The sequence below is a fragment of the Oncorhynchus masou genome, chromosome 6, assembly GCF_036934945.1.
Source record: "Oncorhynchus masou masou isolate Uvic2021 chromosome 6, UVic_Omas_1.1, whole genome shotgun sequence".
NCBI lineage: Eukaryota > Metazoa > Chordata > Actinopteri > Salmoniformes > Salmonidae > Oncorhynchus > Oncorhynchus masou.
The window spans coordinates 49,390,264-49,410,560 of NC_088217.1; the positions used below are offsets into that span (position 1 = coordinate 49,390,264).

Genomic DNA, 20,297 nt, shown 5'->3' on the forward strand with positions numbered 1-20,297 from the left:
ACCTGGTGCGCTAACCAAAATACAGGGGGTGTTCGGCCCAGGTCTTACCTAACCTTCAGCACCACCTGGTGCGCTAACCAAAATACAGGGGTGTTCGGCCCAGGTCTTACCTAACCTTCAGCACCACCTGGTGCGCTAACCAAAATACAAGGGGTGTTCGGCCCAGGTCTTACCTAACCTTCAGCACCACCTGGTGCGCTAACCAAAATACAGGGGGTGTTCGGCCCAGGTCTTACCTAACCTTCAGCACCACCTGGTGCGCTAACCAAAATACAGGGGGTGTTCGGCCCAGGTCTTACCTAACCTTCAGCACCACCTGGTGCGCTAACCAAAATACAAGGGGTGTTCGGCCCAGGTCTTACCTAACCTTCAGCACCACCTGGTGCGCTAACCAAAATACAGGCGGTGTTCCGCCCAGGTCTTACCTAACCTTCAGCACCACCTGGTGCGCTAACCAAAATACAGGTGGTGTTCCGCCCAGGTCTTACCTAACCTTCAGCACCACCTGGTGCGCTAACCAAAATACAGGTGGTGTTCCGCCCAGGTCTTACCTAGTGTGCATAGACAGATTAAATACTATAATAATAATACATTGTATTTATTCAGTATAGTGCTTTTCCACCTACAGTAGGTGCTCAAAGCGCTTTACATAGTGAGGGGCCATTCTCAACTCTTCCACCACCAATGTGTAGCACCCGCTTGGGTGATGCACGGCAACCATATTGTGGCAGTACGCTCACCACACATCAGCTATCATGGTGGAGAGGTGAGGAGTCATATATGCCAATTGGGAATTTGACCAGAACACCGGGGTTAACACACCTACTCTTACGATAAGTGCCATGGGATTTTGAAAAACCCAGTGTCGTCAAAAACATGATTTTCCTCTGTTTCAGGCCTATATATATTTCCACACTATGAGGTTGGAATAATACTGTGAAATTGTTAAAACGATGATAATGCCATTTTAAGTGAAGCGTGTAAGAGCTGTTTGAAAGTTAAGCCTGTTTTGGTGGAATAGAGTGTTGGCCAGTCTGGTGACATCACCAGGCAGAAAATGTGCTAATAGACCAATAAGAAAGAGAGTTCCAAACCTCTTTGCCAATAACAGACCACTCAGACCACTCCCAGAAAAGTCCTAACAACATTCTTGCTTGAGAAATTGCTCTCTCTATTTTTGTTTATTTTGTACCATTTCTATTGAAAACAATCACAGTAAGGCACTTAGTTGATACCCAGATATAATTTGATAAGGAGATTAAAAACAGTGGCATTAGCGGGGCCTCCCGAGTGACGCAGTGGTCTAAGGCACTGCATCGCAGTGCTAGAGGCGGTTACTACAGACCCGGGTTCATTCCGGGAGTCCCATAGGACGGCGCATAATTGGTCCAGCGTCGTCCTGGTTAGGGGAGGGTTTGGCCTGTGGGGCTTTACTTGGCTCATCGCGCTCTAGCGACTCCTTGTGGCGGGCCGGGTGCCTGCAGGCTGACCCCGGTCGCCAGTTGAACAATGTTTCCTCCAACACATTGGTGTGGCTGGCTGCCGGGTGTTAAGGAGCGTGATTAAGCGGGTCATGTTTCAGTGGGATGCAGGGTAGTATGCTGCTGGCTATGATTCTGGGCTTGCTAAGGTTAGAGAAATTCATTTAGTTCTGACTCTAAGCCTTCCCTCCTGATTGTGAAATTGCAGCCGTTGGCAGCGTGTGTGTGAGCGTGTGTCTGTCCTGGAGGATGAAGCAGTCAGAGGTGCAAATGAAGTGCCAAGACGAGACCTGAGACCAGCTACGGCATGATGAGACCTGAACAGAGATGACGTCTAAGAGACAGAGATGGTGAGCAAGAGAGAGAGAGAAAGAGACAGAGAAAGATCGAGAGGGAGAGATAGCGACAAAGAGAAAGAGCGAAGGAGACAGGAAAAGAGAGAGAGAGAGAGACGGAGTAACAGATTGTAAAAATAAATTTAAAAAATCACAAACACGTGTTCAGGGATTATCTCACAGACAAGAGGTGAGGGGGAGATGGGGAAGAACGGGGGAGAAAGGCGAGGGATGAGGAGAGAATATTGTTTATTCTATTTAAGCTTTATTTAACTAGGCAAGTCAGTTAAGAACCCATTCTTATCTATAATGACGGCCTACACCGGCCGAACCCGAGCGACGCTGAGCCAATTGTGCGCCGCCCTATGGGACTCCCAATCACGGCCGGTTGTGATACAGCCTGGGTTCACACCAGGGCGTCTGTAGTGACTCCTCAGCACTGAGATGCAGTGCCTTAAACCACTGCGCCGCATGGGAGCCCCCACCTATAAGAATGGAGTATAGAATTCCAAGAGGGGTCGTTTAGGATGAAAGGGGGAGAGATGGATGGAGGAAGGGTAGGGAAAGAGAGATTAGAGAGTGGGTAAAGGGAGGTGGAGAGCAGGGGAGACAGTGCCAACGGACATTGAGCAGAGTCCCTCTCCTCCCCCTCTCTAAACCCCGTTGATTGATCGGAGGGCTTAAGTGTCTGTCGAGTGACATATAGCCAAACGATAGCCAATCAAAAAGCAATCTGCCACGGCAAAACACGGCCATCCATCAGACACAAGACCCCTGACCTCTAACCCCTAGCCCTCTCGTCTCCTTCCAAACAGTCGGTCTTCCCTGATGGAGAAATGTGAGAAGAGATATGGAGAGAGGGAAGATATGTTAGAAGAAAACGGAAGCCAATAGATCAGCACTTTCTCCTCAGTCCGTGCAAACGTGTCCGATTCAGGCCTCGGGGGACAATTTGGACCGTTTGAAATGTTCACACTTGAAATAAGTGCACTGAACACTCATTAGAGTATTTCGTTTCTCTCTCTCTCACACACACACAGATGAGCAGCTTCCTCTCACAACATCACCCACACACACCCCGCTGAGCAGTATCTGCACTACTTGCCAAAGCCGTACTCTCTCTCCCTGTGTGTGTGTGTGTGTGTGTGTGTGTGTGTGTGTGTGTGTGTGTGTGTGTGTGTGTGTGTGTGTGTGTGTGTGTGTGTGTGTGTGTGTGTGTGTGTGTGTGTGTGTGTGTGTGTGACTGTAGACCTGTAGCCTCTGGTTCCACTGGCTTTCATGTCACTGACTGGATTTGTTTCATTTAACCAATTATCTAGTTAATTAGCCATTGTGGAAAAGAGTACCCTTGCCAAAATAAAACAACAAAGATTTGGAAATAATCCGCCTTGGTGTGTGTGCTTATGTATAGGAAATCTTTGTTTTGATGAGATATTCCACAGAGTGATTGGCTTGGCTCACTCTAAAGCTTCCACTCAGTCAGACCAATAGAAGCTGCAGCAACACCCCCTACACCCCTGGCACTCCCAACATTACCAACACTCCCAATATTACTAACACTCCCAACATTACCAACACTCCCAACATTACTAACACTCCCAACATTACTAACACTCCCAACCTTACCAACACTCCCAACATTACCAACACTCCCAACATTACCAACACTCCCAACATTACTAACACTCCCAACATTACTAACACTCCCAACCTTAACAACCCTCCCAACATTACCAACACTCCCAACATTACCAACACTCCCAACATTACTAAAACTCCCAACATTACCAACACTCCCAACATTACCAACACCCCCTACACCCCTGGCCCTCCCAACATTACCAACACTCCCGACATTGCCAATACTCCCAACATTACCAACACTCCCAACACCCTCTACACCCCTGGCATTCCCAACATTACCAACACTCCCAACATTACTAACACTCCCAACATTACCAACACCCCCTACACCCCTGGCACTCCCAACATTACCAACACTCCCAACATTACTAACACTCCCAACATTACCAACACTCCCAACATTACCAACACTCCCAACATTACCAACACTCCCAACATGACTAACACTCCCAACATTACTAACACTCCCAACATTACCAACACTCCCTATACTTCTGATACCTCCCAACATTACCAACACCCCCTACAGCCTTGGCACTCCCAACATTACCAACACCCCCTACAGCCCTGGCACTCCCAACATTACCAACACTCCCAACATTACCAACACTCCCAACACTTCCTATACTTCTGATACCCCCCAACATCCCAACACCCCCTACACCTCTGGCACTCCCAACATTACCAACACTCCCAACACTTCCTATACTTCTGATACCCCCAACATCCCAACAACCCCCTACACCCCTGGCACTCCCAACACTTCCTATACTTCTGATACCCCCCAACATCCCAACACCCCCTACACCCCTGGCACTCCCAACACTTCCTATACTTCTGATAACCCCAAAACACAACACCCCTTACACCCCCAACATCCCAACACTCCCAACATTCCAACACTCCTTATACTCCCAACACCCCCTATACCCCCAACACCACTTATACCCCCAACACCCTAACACCCCTTATACACCCAACATCCCTTCTACCCCCAACACCCCCTACACCCCCAACATCCCTTATACTCCCAACACCCCCAACACGCCCTACACCCCCAACACGCCCGACACCCCCAACTAGAGGTCTTCACGGTTTTAACAGATCCAAAATTCTGAGATCCAACCCCGGACCTGAGCGTGTCCTAAATTCTGACTTTTGTGTCGGATCTGGGTTGGGTCTGGTATAATTGCCATGGGTCTTGGTTATGCGCAATTTACTGACTGGATCCGACTGAACCTTTCTTCTGTTCATTTAGTGTTTTTCGTGATGAGAACCGGGCAGGCTTGTTATCTGTGTGAGCCAATTGTGACTTTATAAAACATATACTGTGGCTTATGTCCAGTTGAAACTGGTTCCAGCTGCTCACCTCACGGTGTCTTCTGCTGATGAGAGAGAGAAAGAGAATTAAAGGAGCCTTGGTCTAGGCTACTGTTGATGGTGAAGATGGAGTCCTTTTTCATTGAAGCAAAACAAAAGTTAGAGGAGAAAGATTTTCGTGAAAAGAAGCCGGCAAGGGGAATGTCCCCGGGGACAAGTCTTAATATTCTAGTGGACAAAGATGAGAAGAACGTTAGCCAGCCAAGTGGACTGTGTGCAACTCGCTATTCAAGTTTGATGCAATTTTCTACCTTTGGTTTCTTTATTTTCATACTTATTATCAATTGTTTAGTCATAATTCTTATTGTAAATCATTATTATTATTGTAGGCCTATTTTTTTTATATATATATAAAAAGTTATGTAAATAGCCTATGCAAAAAGTGCTTTTTTTCTTGGCTAAATTAAAGTTCTAATAGTTTTTTAAAATTTTACCTTGGTATTTTATTTATGGTTAAAAGTAGGCCTGTTATAAAAGAAGTAGCATTAGCCTATTGCTATCCTTTGTTGGGTTGGCCTACGGTAGCCAATCGCCTTTGTTGGGTTGGCCTACGGTAGCCAATCGCCTTTGTTGGGTTGGCCTACGGTAGCCAATCGCCTTTGTTGGGTTGGCCTACGGTAGCCAATCGCCTTTGATGGTAATTGCTGCAATGTAATAAGCCTGTTCAAAACTTTTTTAAAGGTTTCATTCTGTGGAGCCGTTTTCATTGGCCATATTACGTTCCAGCTACAATGCTGTGTTGTGTCGCAACACAATAGAATTACCGGTCGGCCGAATATGCTATTCGCATTCAAACCATGAAAAGGAAAAACCAAAGAGGACAAGATTCAAAACTGAATTTAATGCTGAAATATAATAACCTGGTCGTATTTCCCCTATAAACAATGACTTGAGGTACTTTGATATTACCCTAATAAAGTTAGGACATTGTTGTTGAAGTTTGGCGTGGTATGGCAATTACAAGGTCGAGCCACTGCAGGCCTATGAAGACAGTGCACACCGGCATTCCAACTGACTCTTGACAGTTGAACATGAGGTGACGGAGAACGTTCTAGAGCTACTCCTTTAATCTAACAATATAATATGTATCTTTCTAAAAAAAAACATATTCTGATAGAAAATGTACCAATTCGCCTCCTTCTGTATGCCTACATCTGTGTATCATTGATATGATTTATTTAAGTGTCATACACCTACTGGTGCCCAGCCGCCGGACGCTACAGAACAAAATAACATTTGACAAAAAAAAAGTACATTTCTACCTTCTCCAGTCACTGTGAACAAACTGAGCCATCTCAAACACGCCCCGTAGGGAAAAGGTAGTGAACAAACTGAGCCATCTCAAACACGCCCCGTAGGGAAAAGGAAGTGAACAAACTGAGCCATCTCAAACACGCCCCGTAGGGAAAAGGAAGTGAACAAACTGAGCCATCTCAAACACGCCCCGTAGGGAAAAGGAAGTGAACATGCCCCGTAGGGAAAAGGAAGTGAACAAACTGAGCCATCTCAAACACGCCCCGTAGGGAAAAGGAAGTGAACAAACTGAGCCATCTCAAACACGCCCCGTAGGGAAAAGGAAGTGAACAAACTGAGCCATCTCAAACACGCCCCATAGGGAAAAGGAAGTGAACAAACTGAGCCATCTCAAACACGCCCCGTAGGGCAAAGGAAGTGAACAAATGAGCCATCACAAACACGCCCCTTAGGGCAAAGGAAGTGAACAAACTGAGCCATCTCAAACACGCCCCGTAGGGAAAAGGAAGTGAACAGACTGAGCCATCTCAAACACGCCCCGTAGGGAAAAGGAAGTGAACAAACTGAGCCATCTCAAACACGCCCCGTAGGGAAAAGGAAGTGAACAAACTGAGCCATCTCAAACACGCCCCGTAGGGAAAAGGAAGTGAACAAACTGAGCCATCTCAAACACGCCCCGTAGGGAAAAGGAAGTGAACAGACTGAGCCATCTCAAACACGCCCCGTAGGGAAAAGGAAGTGAACAAACTGAGCCATCTCAAACACGCCCCGTAGGGCAAAGGAAGTGAACAAACTGAGCCATCTCAAACACGCCCCGTAGGGAAAAGGAAGTGAACAGACTGAGCCATCTCAAACACGCCCCGTAGGGAAAAGGAAGTGAACAAACTGAGCCATCTCAAACACGCCCCGTAGGGCAAAGGAAGTGAACAAACTGAGCCATCTCAAACACGCCCCGTAGGGAAAAGGAAGTGAACAGACTGAGCCATCTCAAACACGGGAGGGGGCACGATCTGACTTGTGCTCAAACTGCCCTTAGTTTTTTTCGTTAGGTCCAGGCAGACATAATGGTTCTGTAGTTCTCCTTGATGAGAGTGTACATTCTAAGTTTAGGTTTAAACCGAACATCAACTGCCCATTTTTCCTCGTGGATCAGGAAACAGCTTGTCCTTGATTTGGTTAACACCACATGGTCGTTTGTTACTGATTATAAACTGGGTGGTTCAAGGCCTGAACGGTGACTGGCTGAAAGCCGTGGAATATGAGACCATATACCACGGGTATGACAAAACATGTGTTTTTACTGTTCTAATTACGTCGGTAAGCAGTTTATAATAGCAATAATGCACTTTGGGGGTTTGTGTATCCGTGGGCTGAGCCCCGCCTAAGAACAGCCCTTACCCATGGTATATTGGCCATATACCGTGCCAGCTTTAATATATACTGAAAATCAGTTTCACAAAAAAATAGATAGCCCACGGATAGTTATTATTAGAGTCCCAGTCTAACACTGTTTTTTTGTGTGATTCTGTTCTGGCATATTTATCAGACTGTTCCATAGACTTACCATGTCCCCTTTTTTGCCTAACCACACATGGTTCCCAAGCCCATAGACTGCCAGGTACTACCGTACGGCAGTCGTAGCCTGACAGTTATAAAGAAATCCATGACGATGTGGGGGAACACGGCGCCGGCATATCTCTATCTAGGCCTAAGCTTGTCTCCTTGAATATACATTATGTTATATATCATACAGTGGACTCCTAAGTCTATTGGCCTATGCGCATGCAATTCCCTGAGGCGTTTGGCGCTCAAATATCCGACAGCGTTGAGGTTGAATACTATTGTTTTAGGAGAGTTAAAACCAATAAAACAATAGACTATAAAGTTTTGAATATGCTACACGTCGATCCGAACCAGCACGGGGTCTGTTTGGACCGAGCTCCTTGCCGTCCAGGACCTTCATACCAGGTGGTGTGAAAGGAAGGCCCGGAAAATGGTTAAAGACTCCAGCCACCCAAGCCGTGTGCTCTCTGCTTCCGCATGCCAAGCAGTACCGGAGCAACACATCTGTAACCAACAGCATCCTGAACAGATCCTCTCCCCTCCCCTCCTCTCCCCTCCTCTCCTCTCCTCTCCTCTCCCTCCCTCTCTCCCTCTCCTCTCCTCTCCCTCTCCTCCCCCTCCCCCTCCTCTCCCCCTCCCTCTCCCTCCCCCCCTCCCCTCCCCTCCCTCTCCTCTCCTCTCCTCTCCCTCTCCCTCTCCTCTCCTCTCCTCTCCTCTCCTCTCCTCTCCTCTCCTCTCCCCTCCCCTCCTCTCCTCTCCTCTCCTCTCCTCTCCTTTCCTCTCCTCTCCTCTCTCTCTGTGTACTATAGGTTAATGCCTGAAGGTCTGCTTGCAAATCACGCAGTGACACTGAGCCATTGGGAGGCGAGGGAGGCTGGAGGAGGAGAGGGGGACAGAGACGAGGCTGGGAGGACAAGATAATGAGCTTTCCATAGGAGGCTGCTGGCTACAGCTCTGAATACTTGGCAGATCACACTCTAACGCTCTCACGTACGCACGCACACACACACACACACACACACAATCATTATATATGCTGCTGCTACTCTGTTTATCATATAGCCTGATGCCTAGTCACCTATACATATCTACCCCTACCACTTCAGTATTGTAAATATGGTATTGGAACTGACCCTGTATATAACTTACTTACTTTCTTGTGTTCTTCTTATTCAATTTTATTTTATTATAAAAACATTTTTTTACGGATATTGTTTACTGCATTGTCGGGAAAGAGCTTGCAAGATATACAGTTCACTGTACTTGTGCACGTGACAATTAAATACAGGGCTAATGGGGTGGGGGAGGCAGGGGGGGCAGAGAGGGGGGGGCAGGGAAGAAGGCAAGGAGGGAGGGAGATAAAGTATTTGTCAGGGGGAGATAACATCTGCATGGCTGAAGAGATCACAGAGTTGTGTGTGTTATATTGTGTGTGGGTGGTGTGGTGCGCATCTGTGTGTGCGACGTGCGCTCCCGTGCGCGTTACCTTTTTAAAGAGTCGTCCGGAGTCCTCGCTGACCTGGGCGAAGCGCGGTATGATGTTGTTGAGGTAGAGGTCAGAGAGGGTCGCGTGGTCTCGGCTCTCTCTCTTCACCTGAGTCAACAGCAGGTTCCAACAGTTGACTGGAGACAGCACACTCTGCTCCTTCCTGCACGGAGAGACAGAAGGAGAATTGATACAACAAGCTGCATCCGTATTCAAAGTGTTCAGCACTTGTATACCAGGGCATTATGCATTAAAACCTAACATGATTTCATTATCACTCCTCTCAATGAAAGCACCAACGATAGAAGGAAAAAATATACAAATGTAGAAGAGAGAGAGAGAGGGAGAGAGAGGGAGAGAGAGAGAGAGAGAGGGAGAGAGAGAGAGATTGAGAGAGATTGAGAGAGACTTTATTGAAATATGTCTTAAAGGTTGAGTCCTGAGGCTTACTTCTGAGTTAGACTGGTCAGAGCAGCATGCCACTCTGCTACAGAATAAAAATCTATCGACGCTTAGTCACATCCCCTGAAGACCTTGACCCTCGACTTCAGACCCCAGGGCTCAGCAGCAAAACCCACGGTAAACTCAACATAAACCCAAGTACATCAACCATGCATACACACACACCACACAGAAGGGCTCGCACCCCCAGACACCCATCTCCTCAGCTGCCCGCTCTGGTATTCCTGAGACCTTCCCTTCAGCAATGCAGAGCTTAGAAACCCACTATCCATTTGTGTGTGTGTGTGTGTGTGTGTGTGTGTGTGTGTGTGTGTGTGTGTGTGTGCGTGCGTGCGTGCGTGTGTGTGTGTGTGCGTGTGTGTGTGTGTGTGTTCGTGTGTGTGTGTGTATGTGTGTATATGCGTGTGTGCCAGCGAGGGCAGTGGGTTTACTGGGGGGTTTCAGCTGAGATGTGGCTGTCGGGGTGGGGCACACAGCCAGAGACAGTTGGACATGAGTGTGTCTGTGTGTGTGTGTGTGGGGAAGGGGGGGGGGGTGCACAGCCAGAAACCTTTGTGTGTGTCTCTGTACTAGAGGGAAGCCTTCCCAGTCACGCTGAGCGGGAATACGAGATAAACACTCAGACATAGAATGAGGTAGAGAGTATCATCGTTACACATTCTATACAGCCACACTGACATGAGATGTGGCCAAACGCCAACTCTAAAAGTCTAATAGACTTCACTGACTGCACTGTAAAACTCCACACACACTCCTATGTGTGTGTGGGTGTGCATGTGTGTGTGTGTGGTGCGCGTGCCCAGATAAATGGAGATTGGAGAGCAGTTTGTAAGTGTGTGTAGATCACACTTTTCTACCATGACAGATACTTGAAGAAAAAAAAAAACGGTATCATGTCAAAAGCTACGTATTTCTTTTTTATAGCGCATTCTTCTCTTCTCTACCCTACAACTCTTCCCTGGGTCCTTGGTGTACAAGATATGTGTTTTCTGTTAATATACCTGGTCAAATAAGGGTTCATAAACAACTACAAGGGGGCCCCATAAAATTATATTCTGTTTTCTCGGTTTTATTTTTCCTGGTTTTTGTTATTTTCCTTTCGTTTTTTTATTCTCAATTGTACACAGAGAAACAACAGAAGTGGATGTTCTGAATCCATGTCAACGCTTAAATCATAATAGAAGACCAAATTTGAGCGCATTAAGCAAGAGCGGAATGTGTAGTTCTAGGGATGTTTCTGGGTAGTCACCACAGCCACCAAGTCATAAACCCTGTCTATTTGTACAGTTTATCTTCTTAAAATCAGATTTGAAACCTAACCTTAACTACACTGCTTGTCTCATACCCTGACTACACCGCTCGCGTTGCAAAATAAATGTTGAAATCTATATTATTGAATTATTGCGCCTCTGCGTTGCCAAGGGCTAAAATAGAAGTCATTCCTATTTCTGACGCAGATCGCTCTGCAAGTCCTGCCTCTCCCATCTCCTCATTGGTTTATAGAAGCAGGTACCCACGTGCCATCTCCTCATTGGTTATACCCACGTGGTTGTCGTGGTAAAACTATGAAAGTCGGTAGAGCATGGTGCTTGCAACGCCAAGCGTCGTGGGTTCGATTCCCGCTAGGGCCACCCATATGTAAAAGTAGTGGCCCCAGCCGACTTGTAAGTCGCTTTGGACAAAAGCGTCTGCTAAATGGGATATATATATATATAAAGTTTAGATGCCAATCACCATATAAGTTCAAAGATGAAAAAGCCTGGAAGGAGGAGAGATGACTAGAAACGATTCGGTTGACCGTTTTATATGTGGATTAATTGTCGGCGTAGAGGACCTTGTGCATTTCAGGTAAAATATCAACTCAATGTTTAAATCCCAGGACAAATTAGCTAGCAACAGTAAGCTAGCTAAATAGGACAAATTAGCAAGCAAGTTCAAGCTAACTAGATAAATTGCCATAATTGTTTCATGCTTTTCGACCTGTTCCCAAATTAATGTAATTGGTTCAGAGTTTGTTTTGATATTTTAACCTGCGTGTCACGATCGCGTTTGGTGTGGGGGGACAAAATACATTAGTGCACGATGGCGCATTAAAATTTGGCTAAAACTAATTGAATATGTCGTTGAACCAATTGCACTTTATGGCAGCTAGGTCCACTTGCAAAACAAGATTTCATCAAATGGGACAAACACCCCATTGAAACCCTTCATGCAGAGTTCTGTAAGATTCTCCTACATGTGCAGAGGTAAACTACAAACAATGCATGCAGAGCAGAATTAGGCCAATATCCACTAATAATGAAAACTCAAAAAAGAGCTATTAAGTTTTGGAAACCTCTAAAATACAGTGACCCCCTCTCATATCATTACCAAGCCCTGCAATGCCAAGAGCTGAGCAAATAAAAGAGTCCCCTCATCCAGCTGGTCCTGGGGCTGAGTTCACAAACTTGTTCTACTAACACACTGAAGCCTCGGGACCAGAACATCCAATCAATCAGAATAAACCAAATTACAACACAGTCAAAACAAAACTACATTGCTTATTGGGAAACACAAACACAAAGCAAAATGCAGTGCTATCTGGCCCTAAATCGCCAGTACACCATGGCTAACTATTTGACCATGGTTACTGACCAAAACCTTAGAAAAACCTTGACAAAGTACAGGCTCAGTGAGCACAGCCTTGCCATTGAGAAGGGTAGACACAGGAAAACCTGGCTCCCTGTAGAGGAAAGGCTATGCAACCACTGCACAACAGCAGAACCTGAGACGGAGCTGCATTTCCTGACAAGATGTCAAAAATATAAAACAATTAGAGTGTCTTTTCCCCAAATTTGAAACCCTTATTCAAGGTTGTCTGACAGACCAATCAACCCTACTGCTCTGTAAAACTATACTGCACTGTACAACCCCTACTCCACTGTAAAACCCTACTGAACTGTAAAACCCTACTGAACTGTAAAACCCTACTACACTGTAAAATGCCTACGGGACTGTAAAATCCCTACTGCACTGTAAAAACACTACTGCACTGTAAAACCCTACTACACTGTAAAACCCTACTACACTGTAAAAATCCATACTGCACTGTAAAACCCTACTACACTGTAAAATCCCTACTGCACTGTAAAACCCTAACACACTGTAAACCCCTACTACACTGTAAAAATCCCTACTGCACTGTAAAACCCCTACTGCACTGTAAAACCCTACTACATTGTAAAACCCTACTACACTGTAAAAATCCCTACTGCACTGTAAAACCCTACTACACTGTAAAACCCTACTACACTGTAAAACCCTACTGCACTGTAAATCCCCTACTGCACTGTAAAACTCTACTACACTGTAAAAAAAACTACTGCACTGTAAAACCCTACTACACTGTAAAACCCCTACTACACTGTAAAATCCCTACTGCACTGTAAAACCCTACTACACTGTAAAACCCTACTGAACTGTAAAACCCTACTGAACTGTAAAAGCCCTACTGCACTGTAAAACCTTACTGAACTGTAAACCCCCACTGAACTGTAAAACGTTACTACACTGTGAAACCCCGACTGCACTGTAAAACCCTACTGCACTGTAAAACCCCTAATGCACTGTAAAAACCCTACTGCACTGTAAAACCCTACTACACTGTAAAACCCTACTACACTGTAAATTCCCTACTGCACTGTAAAATCCCTACTGCACTGTAAAACCCTACTACACTGTAAAAAAAAACTACTGCACTGTAAAACCCTACTACACTGTAACACCCCGACTGCACTGTAAAACCCTACTGCACTGTAAAATCCCTACTGCACTGTAAAAACCTACTGAACTGTAAAACCCCTACTAAACTGTAAAACCTTACTACACTGTAAAATCCCTACTGCACTGTAAAACCCCATACTGCACTGTAAAACTACTACTGCACTGTAAAACCTTACTGCACTGTAAATCCCTACTGCACTGTAAAATCCTACTGCACTGTAAAACCATACTGCACTGTAAAACCCTACTGCACTGTAAAACTCTCACTGCACTGTAAAACCCTTACTGCACTGTAAAAATCCTTACTGCACTGTAAGCCCTACTGCATTGTAAAGACCTACTACACTGTAAAATCCCTAATGCACTGTAAATCCCTACTGCACTGCAAAACTGCTACTGCACTGTAAAATCCTTACTGCACTGTAAAACCCTACTGCACTGTAAAACACTATTGCACTGTGAAACACTACTGCACTGTAAACACCCTACTGCACTGTAAAACTACTACTGCACTGTAAAATCCCACTGCACTGTAAAACCCTCCTGCACTGTAAAACCTACTGCACTGTAAAACCCTTACTGCACTGTAAAACCCTACTGCACTGTAACTTATATTGCACTGTAAAGCTCCTACTGCACTGAAAAACCCTGTTAGAGATGCTGCTGGATGCTAAAGTGCATTCTTCCTATGTGTGTGTGTGTGTGTGTGTGTGTGTGTGTGTGTGTGTGTGTGTGTGTGTGTGTGTGTGTGTGTGTGTGTGTGTGTGTGTGTGTGTGTGTGTGTGCATGGCTGTGTGTCTGTGTGCGTGTCTGTGTGTCTGTGTATGTGTGTGTGTGTGTGTGTGTGTGTGTGTGTGTGTGTGTGTGTGTGTGTGTGTGTGTGTGTGTGTGTGTGTGTGTGTGTGTGTGTGTGTGTGTGTGTGTGTGTGTGTGTGTGTGTGTGTGTGTGTGTGTGTGTGTGTTTGAGATGATCCTGCGAACAGAATGGTTTTAGAATGAGTGTAAATGGATGAGTGTGGTCTGTTGTGCCCTAAAGCACAGATTTGGTATGTCACACACACACACACACACACACACACACACACACACACACACACACACACACTAGGATAAGTAGAGTATTGACCCCCGAAGACACACAGTTAGAGAGACAGAGCATGTCTTTGACTGAGGGGGAGAAAGAGACAGGGGGAGGTTGACTGGGGGGAAAGTCTGGTGCTGATGGTGACGTAACGCTAGAGATGTAAGACCCAGGCACTGGGAACACTGGGCGAGTCAATGTGACTGGAGGCTGTAGGCTGTGTGATAGTAATATCATAGCTTATGGTAAATAGCTGTGAAAAGGACAAAGTGACTATTAAACCAGAACTGAACATATTCGGAACAAGAACTCTAAACACGGCTTGGGTAATCACTGCGTCTGTATCTGTCTGTCAGTCTGTCAGTCTGTCACTCAGTCAGTCAGTCAGTGTGACATCCCGCCAAGTTGCGCAACCCAGCGCGTGTCCTCTATCGCCATGTGACCACCCCTTAACCCTCTACCCAGATGTCACCATGGCAACACCAAGGCTGCCACTCCAAACAGATTTGGGCAAACGCTAAATCTAAAAAAGTGTAATGGGTCGTTCAGACAAGACTTCACTGGTTGCACTGTAAAAGTTTTCCCAGGGTCACCTCTGACCCCAACACATCACATGGTCACAAACGCACACAGACACACACGTTGTGCTTTTGGCTGGACTGCCTGGATGTTTCCTCCAGTTGAAGTCTTCCTCCAGTGGGTCATACATTCCTGCAGCGTTAGAGACATGGAGGGGCCAGGATAGGAGAGGAGAGAAGCAAGCTGGGGTCCATTTCTCTATGTTCGTGGTCTCTCCACATTCTGCTCATGCAGTCTCGTTGCCACAGACACGCAGAAACACCCAGGGCAGCAGTCACTATGGGGTTAAACATGTAACCTCCCATTGCTCAACCCCCTGTTGCTCCAGTCACTACGGGGTTAAACCACGCAACCCCCTGTTGCCCGCCAACGAATAGGCGGAATACCAGGGGTCTCCACGGAATCACACACACACACACACACACACACACACACACACACACAAAACCGGAAAATATGTGAGATTCCAGCGTGGCACCAGAGCTGGAGCAGATGAGCTGTTAAGGGCCCAGTTGTTAGAGAGAGGGAGGGGGTAGAAAGAGAGCTGGGGTGGGCGGCGAGGGGTGAGAAGAGCAAGACAAATATGAGATGCTGACGAAACAGTAGTATTCTCGCCTCTCCTCCTCCCTCCATTCCCCCCACACTCCTCCGCCGAGGGGAGAGGATCGCCCCAAGCATCGATCAGAGAGGGGAGCTGTGCTGTCCGCAGGAGACATGTAATCTCCGCGGGGGTGTGATCGAGTCTGGAAGTCCAGACACAAGCAGACAGGATATTGATCACACAAACACAATGCGGGGATCGTGTGTGTTTCCCCGGGAAAAGTCCCCCCCTGTACGTCTAGTAGATCATCAGTTTCAGGAAGAGTGTGACTGGCTGGAACACGGCAAGAAGATGGACGACAAGAAAGAGGAAGTGAAACGAAAAGGGAACAAGAAAGGGAAGTAAAAGAGAAAGAAAGGAGAAAAGCAGAAGAGGAAAGTGGTGTAGCTCGAGTCAGCTAAACAAGTTCAGAGCAGCTTGCTTTCCCTGAAGACCTCCAGGTGCAGGGCGTTAATTTGATCACTCGTTTGTTGCTGAGAATTTTCCTGCCCGGCAGGAAATGCGAACTTATAGTGGGTGAACTTTTGAAAAGGCTTTTTAAAGTTTGTCATTTAAAATGTCAGACTTGATTTGCCCTGACGGAAAACGTGTCAGCCCTGACAAAAAAAGCAGACCATTCACTAGAATCCACGTAATAATTCACATTTCCTGCTGCTGAAGGATTATTTTCCTGCTGTAGAAAACTGGCTCAAATGTCTCCATGTCCACACAGTCAACTCAGTCACTCGCGAGGGTGCGTATGTGTAGGCCTGTCATACCGTAGTGCTGGAAATTGCCAAGGACCACACATAAGTATCACGATGTATTGCGATTCATGCGATTCACACGATTCTGTATGTATTGCGATTCATGCGATTCACACGATTCTGTATGTATTGCGATTCACACGATTCTGTACGTATTGCGATTCCTCATCATATGTCTGCTGAAGAGGGACAAGAGAGAGTCATGAGAAGACGAGTTTTGATCAGTCGTGGAAATAACAGTGCTGAAAACAAATTGTTTCCCTATTTAAAAAGACGACAGAGAACGAGATATGAAGGAAAATACTGGAGTTTTGGTGCAGGTACAGCCAACTAGCACAAAAACATTATATTGCGACATTGTCAAAGCGATACCATACATATCATCAGAAATAATATCCCGCTATGTAACTGTAACGATTTCTTCCCCAGTCACTGACGGATGTACCAGGCTTGCTAGTATTACTCCTAATGCTGTTATTACTATAGTCTTACTATTAGCACCGTGTACTGTCAGCAGGCCGTCCAAACCCATCACAGCTCAGCGCGGCGTAGAGCAGAGCGGCCCGCCACACTTTACAGCAGAGGATTAAGGGTTTAGACAGGAAGAGGATCTGACAGCGGCCAGACGCTCTGGTGAGGGAGGCCACGAGACACTCAAACAGCGCCGACAGTGAGCCTCAATCTTTCCTTCCTTCTAATCCACTGGCTGTGTATGCATGTTATTAATGTGTTCTCCCTGTCATGTCACAGTGTTGAGAACTGCTATTATTAAAAGACCCCGAAGGGCGTTTCCTTTCCTCCCCTTCTCTCCTCTCCGCTGCTCTCCATTCCTCTCTTCTCCCCTTCTCTCCTTCCCTCTCTTCACCTCTCTTCCCCTCCCCTTCTCTCCTCTCCGCTGCTCTCCATTCCTCTCTTCTCCCCTTCTCTCCTTCCCTCTCTTCACCTCTCTTCCCCTCCCCTTCTCTCCTCTCCGCTGGTCTCCATTCCTCTCTTCTCCCCTTCTCTCCTTCCCTCTCTTCACCTCTCTTCCCCTCCCCTTCTCTCCTCTCCGCTGCTCTCCATTCCTCTCTTCTCCCCTTCTCTCCTTCCCTCTCTTCACCTCTCTTCCCCTCCCCTTCTCTCCTCTCCGCTGCTCTCCATTCCTCTCTTCTCCCCTTCTCTCCTTCCCTCTCTTCACCTCTCTTCCCCTCCTCTTCTCTTCTCTCTCCTTCTATCAAGCTCTCCTCTCCTCTCACACCACAGGAGGAATTATAGAACCTGGCGTCACACTGGTAGAGATAATCACTGTTCTGCTGTGTGTGTGGATGTGTGTGTGTGTGTGTGTGTGTGTGTGTGTGTGTGTGTGTGTGTGTGTGTGTGTGTGTGTGTGTGTGTGTGTGTGTGTGTGTGTGTGTGTGTGTGTGTGTGTGTGTGTGTGTGTGTGTGTGTGTGTGTGTGTGTGTGTCCGTGTATTTGGGCAAGGTTACACACTGCAAGGTGCTACAGGGTATACCGAGCACAAAATCACCACCTGGCATTGTTGGCAACGGGACACATGTACCCACGTGGGCACACACACACACACACACACACACACACACACACACACACACACACACACACACACACACACACACAAACACACACACACACACACACACACAGGGAGAAAAGAGTGTAAATTGAAGTCAATGTTGCTTAAATGTAAATCCTAGTGTTTGACGTTAACAGTGTGGTAGACAAAGAGGCATACACCAAGCCCAGCACTACTGTGTGTGTATGAGTTATGGATAACCCTGCACTGCCTGGACATACACACACACACACATCTGGGTCAGTAGGGGAAAACCTCACTCTGTCCAGAGATGACCAGGTCATGATCTCTCTCTCTCTCTCTCTCTCTCTCTCTCTCTCTCTCTCTCTCTCTCACTGTCTCTGTAGCCAAACCCTCTTCAGATGATATCAGTTCACTAAGCTGCTTACGCAAGGCTGGCTTAACAGCACCGACAGAGTGGTAGTGTGTGTGCGTCTGTGTGTGTGCGTGTGTGTATTTTACTTGAGATGGTGGTCCTTGGTGCTGCGTGTCTTCGTAAGGAACCGCTCGGCCAGTTTCTCCAGGTTACGACTGTAGTCCATCTCCACCTCCGCCTTCTTCCTGAAGAAGTCCTGCAGGTCCTGCAGCAGCTGCACCCTCAGCTCACACTGCTGGTCCAGACACTTCAACTGCTCCACCAGCTGGGCACGGATCTCTACAGAGAGGAGGGGGAGGGGTTAGAGAACAGGGGCAGAAATGTGTGGCGCGGTCCTCGTTTCACAGGAGCATTGTAAAACAAGCTCTCTCACAGGGAACCGGCCTATCCTCCCGTGCCACAAAAAGTCAAATCTGACGTTCATTTCACAAAGCTGGATCCCTACTAGCCATGAATTAAAATGTTAATGCCAAGTCTAACTTCAATTAGAGAGGCCTAGATTGTATTTCAAAAATCAAAAAAAATAATCATACAAATAGTCTATTATATGAAACAAATATTCTATTCTGAAGTTGTGTTTTGTTATTGTGTAGGCGACCTGTTTTTCTAGGCTAAAGATGATTTATTGCAGGGATGAAGACGCAGTGGACAGTGTTTCACTTTTCAATAAAACATCTCATGTTGTTATAAGACCATTGTTCTACTTTATTTTATTACAACTTTACAGGCTAATTTGTAGAGCGGCACATTTTTACTAACGGAAACCCTGCTATGCATGTGTGTGTGTGTGTGTGTGCGTCTATGCATGTATGTGTGTGTGTATGTGTGTGTGTGTGTGTGTGTGTGTGTGTGTGTGTGTGTGTGTGTGTGTGTGTGTGTGTGTGTGTGTGTGTGTGTGTGTGTGTGTGTGTGTGTGTGTGTGTGTGTGTGTGTGTGTGTGTGTGTGTGTGTGTGTGTGTGTGTGTGTGTGTGTGTGTGTGCACGTGTGTCTAGTATGTATGTATGTATGTATGTATGTATGTATGTATGTATGTATGTGTGTATGTGTGTGTATGTGTGTGTGTGAGAGTAAGGCATCACACACACTGAATAGAGAGAGAGACTGAGGCCAAGTAGAGGATCCTGAGCGAATGTGAAGGCAGCATTTCAAGTCTTGAGGACACACACACACATGATGCGAAACTGGATTAGGGATGACAGATGACAGACTAATGCTATGCTCTCATAGCTGCCTGGCAGACAAGAGGGCTTGAGATTCTATGAACCCCTCAGTCTTAAAATAACACACACACACACACGATCAGCGCTCACACAAGCACACACCCAAAACTGTACACACACACACACACACACACACACACACACACACACACACACACATAAACCGTTGTTCGTGTCCTACCTTTACACCCCCTGCTGTATATGAAGCGGATGGCTTTAGCTTCCATATTGCTGAGCCTGAGTGAGTGTGGCCACTGTCTGACACTAACTCTCAGCCACTCTGCTCTGCTCTGCTCTGCCGCTTACAGCTGAGAGGACAGTTTCACAAAGCCACAAAGAGAAGTGGGATTTACAACTATCTGTCTGACTGTAAACTCTGTCTGAAAGCTATGCCCTCCCTCCCTCCCTCCCTCCCTCACACACACACACACACACACACACACACACACACACACACACACACACACACACACACACACACACACACACACACACACACACACACACACACACACACACACACACACACACACACACACACACACACACACACACACAGACACTAACACTGCAGTCTCCCATCTTGATGTTCATTCTCTGCTGATTAGAGGGTAGACTGCCTTCGAATAATAATAATAATAAGGCAGGTGTGTGTGTGTACTACAGTTTGGCTTGCAGCCTTTGTCTACATGTGTCTGTGTTGTGTGTTGAATGATGTCTACTGTGTGTGTGTAGTAATTTGCTGTTTGCTGG

The 20,297-nt window shown here is 46.5% G+C and overlaps 1 protein-coding gene across 3 annotated transcripts in view; it reads right to left on the minus strand.

Moving 5' to 3' along the window:
* srgap2 (SLIT-ROBO Rho GTPase activating protein 2) overlaps positions 1 to 20,297 on the minus strand; it is a 137,444-nt gene that overhangs the window by 31,408 nt on the left and 85,739 nt on the right. For 2 of the 3 annotated variants that reach the window (XM_064968948.1, XM_064968947.1), the window contains exons 3-4: positions 18,410 to 18,602; positions 9,144 to 9,306 (exon numbers count right to left, since the gene is read on the minus strand). In XM_064968948.1, coding sequence (XP_064825020.1) covers positions 9,144 to 9,306; positions 18,410 to 18,602 — 356 coding nt within the window. Of the gene's footprint in view, positions 1 to 9,143; positions 9,307 to 18,409; positions 18,603 to 19,725; positions 19,883 to 20,297 lie in introns of those variants that run through there. The other variant, XM_064968949.1, reaches the window with a different exon arrangement.